This window comes from Amphimedon queenslandica, unplaced genomic scaffold (assembly GCF_000090795.2).
Source record: "Amphimedon queenslandica unplaced genomic scaffold, v1.1 AMPQUscaffold_12604, whole genome shotgun sequence".
NCBI lineage: Eukaryota > Metazoa > Porifera > Demospongiae > Haplosclerida > Niphatidae > Amphimedon > Amphimedon queenslandica.
The window spans coordinates 11,865-15,704 of NW_003547160.1; the positions used below are offsets into that span (position 1 = coordinate 11,865).

General features: G+C 35.3%; 1 protein-coding gene across 1 annotated transcript; it reads right to left on the minus strand.

Moving 5' to 3' along the window:
• Window positions 1-5: 5 nt before the first annotated feature.
• Window positions 6-1,863, minus strand: LOC105314723 (putative ankyrin repeat protein RF_0381; the record flags this gene model as incomplete). The annotated part of the gene is made up of 1 exon (XM_020003589.1): window positions 6-1,863. A coding segment is annotated over exon 1 (1,668 nt), but the record flags the coding sequence as incomplete, so codon positions are not given.
• Window positions 1,864-3,840: the final 1,977 nt, after the last annotated feature.

The following is a 3,840-nucleotide window of genomic DNA, read 5'->3' on the forward strand; positions in this document are numbered from 1 at the left end:
AAATAAAGTAGAGTTTTCTTGTCACGAGTTTCAGCTAGTGCATTACAGCAAAACTCTGTGAGAAATTGTAGAATTAATTCAAAGTTACCAGCTTCACATGCTGCATGAACTGAAGTGTATCCATTATAATCAGGATCATCAGGATTATAATGACAACTATTAATGAGATACAGTGCCATTTCATTACGTTTGAAGAGACTTGCATAATGAAGTGGAGTGTGACCATTATCATCATAAGGGATGTAGTTAGTAGCTACATGAGTCTTTACATACTGAAATATTGCAGTATCGCCTCTTTCTGCCAATATGTGCATGCAAGTAATGCCATCCTTATCACTTGCTTCAGGGTTTAGTGCACAGTTGTCAACTACAAGTTGTACTAATTCTATATTCCCACCCTCACATGCTGCATGAAGTATAGTGCGCTTTCTATTATCCAAAGCATTAATGCCATCAGGATAAATACTACACAAGTAAAGAAACACATCAATATGGCCATTACTGCAAGCTGTATGTAATACAGTGGATCCTTCATCATCAACAGCTGTAAGGAGATCATGATGAGTAGAACTACCAGTGACTGAGAACAGTAAAGCTTCAGTGGTATCCTTATGTCCAGAGGCAACTGCTAAGTGTAATGGTGTCTGTCCTTTTTTGTTAGTAATTAATAGATTGGTATTAGTAGAGCTGGTTAGAAGTGGTACCATCTTCTGTCGTTTTCTTCTACAAGCTAAGTGCAATGGAGTATCGCCATCTTTACTTTGTACATCAATGAGTAAACTTGGTTTTATTTCTAATAAATATTCTAATAATTCATATTTATTAGCTGCTACAGCAACATGTAGTGATGTACGGTCTTGATGATCAGTTGCATTAGGATTACAATAATTATTATCAATGAGATACTTCAATACATTCAAGTGACCCATCCCTATAGATATGTGGACTGCTCCAGACCCTCCACCATCAGTAGCTGATATATCACACTTCTTACTAATAAGATATTTAATAACTTCTAACTGATTGAAGTACACTGCAGTAAGGAATGGAGTATGACCAACTTCAATGTGAGGTAGTTCAAGTGATAATGGTATGTGTTCTATAATGTACTGGACCAAGTTCAATCTTCCTTCTACACATGCTAAGTGAATGGAAGCCATTCCCCCATCATTTCGCACAGAACACAGATCTAACTGATGAATCTCTACCAGATGTTTGATAAAGTGAGTGTGACCTCTTGAAGATGAAAAATGAATAATATTCCAACCATTGTTATGTGTTAGGCTCAGACTACACTTATAATCCTTCACATATAAATCCAGTAGTAAAATATCTCCAGATTCAGCAGCATAATGAATTGGTAGCTTACCATTACTGTCAGCTTGATAAGGATCTAACTGATAGGTAGTTATTAATTCTTTAACAAGAGATGAATTAAGAGACCATGAGGCATAATGTAAAGCAGTGAGGCCATTCTCATCAGCTGCAGTAGGAGACAAACCTTGTTCAATAATAAGATACTGAACTAAATCAAAGTTACCACTCCATGCAGCATGATGTACTAACGTGCGGCTGTAATTATCTGTTTTATTAATATCACATTGCTGTACCTCAATGAGATATTGAGTGATATCAATATGACCATTACGACAAGAACGATGAAGACATGTCATACCATACTTATTAGTGATATTAGGATCACTGTTATGATTATTAATAAGATATTTTACAGAATTAATACTACTTGACTGGGAAGAGTAGACTAATGGTGTACGACCATCAACATTAGTATCATTAGCATTGAGATTATACTGAGATATGATATAACTTAATACACTAGTAGAACCTGACCAGGCAGCATAATGTACTGGAGACTTACCATCATTAGTTAATGTACCATTAATATTATATTCTTCTAATGCTTTCACTAGTAATGTACTGCCACTGTGTGATGCATAATGAAGTAATGACAGACCATCATTTGTAGTGGCGTTGATGTCAAAGTTAGGGCAAGTGCTAGCTTTCTTGAGAAGAGAAGACAACATTTTAACTCTTTCATTTCGTTTGGTAAAATCAATATTTTGTTTTATTTGAGTACAATTAGTAATGCCAATAACTGGTGCATCACTTTGTGCCATAAGCTTACTATACACAATACCAGCTGGAACATGTGTAGCTGCATCACATGCATAGTGTAAACATGACTTACCATCAATATCAGAAACTAATAATGCTTCATTACCTTGAATACTAACAATATACTCAACAACTGATGATGAAGCAAACCAAGAAGCAATATGAAGTGGTGTCACACCACTGCTATTCTTTACATCAACGGATAATTGATATCGGTTAAAAAGATAATTTAAAAGCTCAATGCTATTACTCATAGAAGAGTAATGCAATATGCCAGAGCCATAAAAATCAGAGGAATCTGGTGAGAAGAGGTTTAATAATTCAAGCTTGTGAACTAATGCTAACTCTCCACTTTTACAAGCTAACAGTGATAAAGAGGAATCTTCACAATTAATATGAGAAGTATTACAATTTCTCTCAATAAAGAATTCCACTAGGTCAGAATGGCCCCCCATTGCTGAGTACAGTAATGCAGTGTTATTGCTATTGTCTGGTTGATCAGGAGGAACGTGACACGTGTCTACTAGATATTGTACTATAGATAAGTGGCCTTTATAAGATGCCATATGTATACTAGATACACTATTATCATCACCTTCATTAGGATCAATACCATATTGATGGATGAATAGTTGAAGGATCTCAATGTGTCCACCATATGATGCAGAGTGTAATGGAGTCCAACCATGAAGACCTCGATGATATGTGCTGTAACCAAACTCGTTAAGAAGCCATTGTACTTCATCTTTTAATCCTCTCCAAGCTGCTTCATGTAATGGTGTACAGGTATTCTCATACCATAATGGATCACATATATCTACAAATGAAGAATATTATTAGTAATACAAGTTATGTATGGAGGGATTGACTAAAGGTCAGTTCATGTTCTTACCAATATCAATGGATGAGTGCTTAACCTCTTCTATTGAGAACTGTAAAATTATTAATAATATCAAATTTGTATTTACATAATAATCACAAACCTTTCTTAAATTGTATTGTCCATCTTCACCACATGTTAGTTCAGAGATACCAATACAAGCTAACTGTTGTTGTAGTTTTGTAGTTAGAGAAAATAATAAAGAATAAAGATAATCAGGAATGAGATACTGTAGTATCAGGGAACCAGGACGAACTCGAAGAAAATAAAGATTAAAATGAGGAATATCACATCCTTTTGGTATTGCTCTACGATAGAAGAAAAGGTCAGTTGGTGTGTAGTCATCACTATCAACTCTAGCAATCATTACTCGTGTACCAGGAGGAACGTCTGTTATACCAAAGTCTATAGCATCAGCATCTTTCAATAGTCCACCACTGTTTATAAAATAGTCCTTTAACTTCTCTTCATATTCTGACCAGGTTCTTTTTAATGTACGATAGTCACTCAGAAACACACGAACTAGTCTTGGTACCAGTTCATAGTTAAACCATGATACATACTTGTATTCTAAGGTTGAGAAAAGATCTGTCATTGTCTTAATGTCACTAAATTCTTCTCTAACTGCTTGCTCTGTAGCCGAATCACTTTTGGAAGGACCCAGCAAAGTATGGACACGTCTTTTAAGATATTCGATGATTTTATGAAGAAAGTCTGGTTTATTCTCAAAGGATTCCATTGTCAGTTGTAGTGCATCAGCAAACTCATCCTTCAGTTCGTATATCTTATTTGTTAAGGGATGATTCTTTTCAGGATGGTGAGCA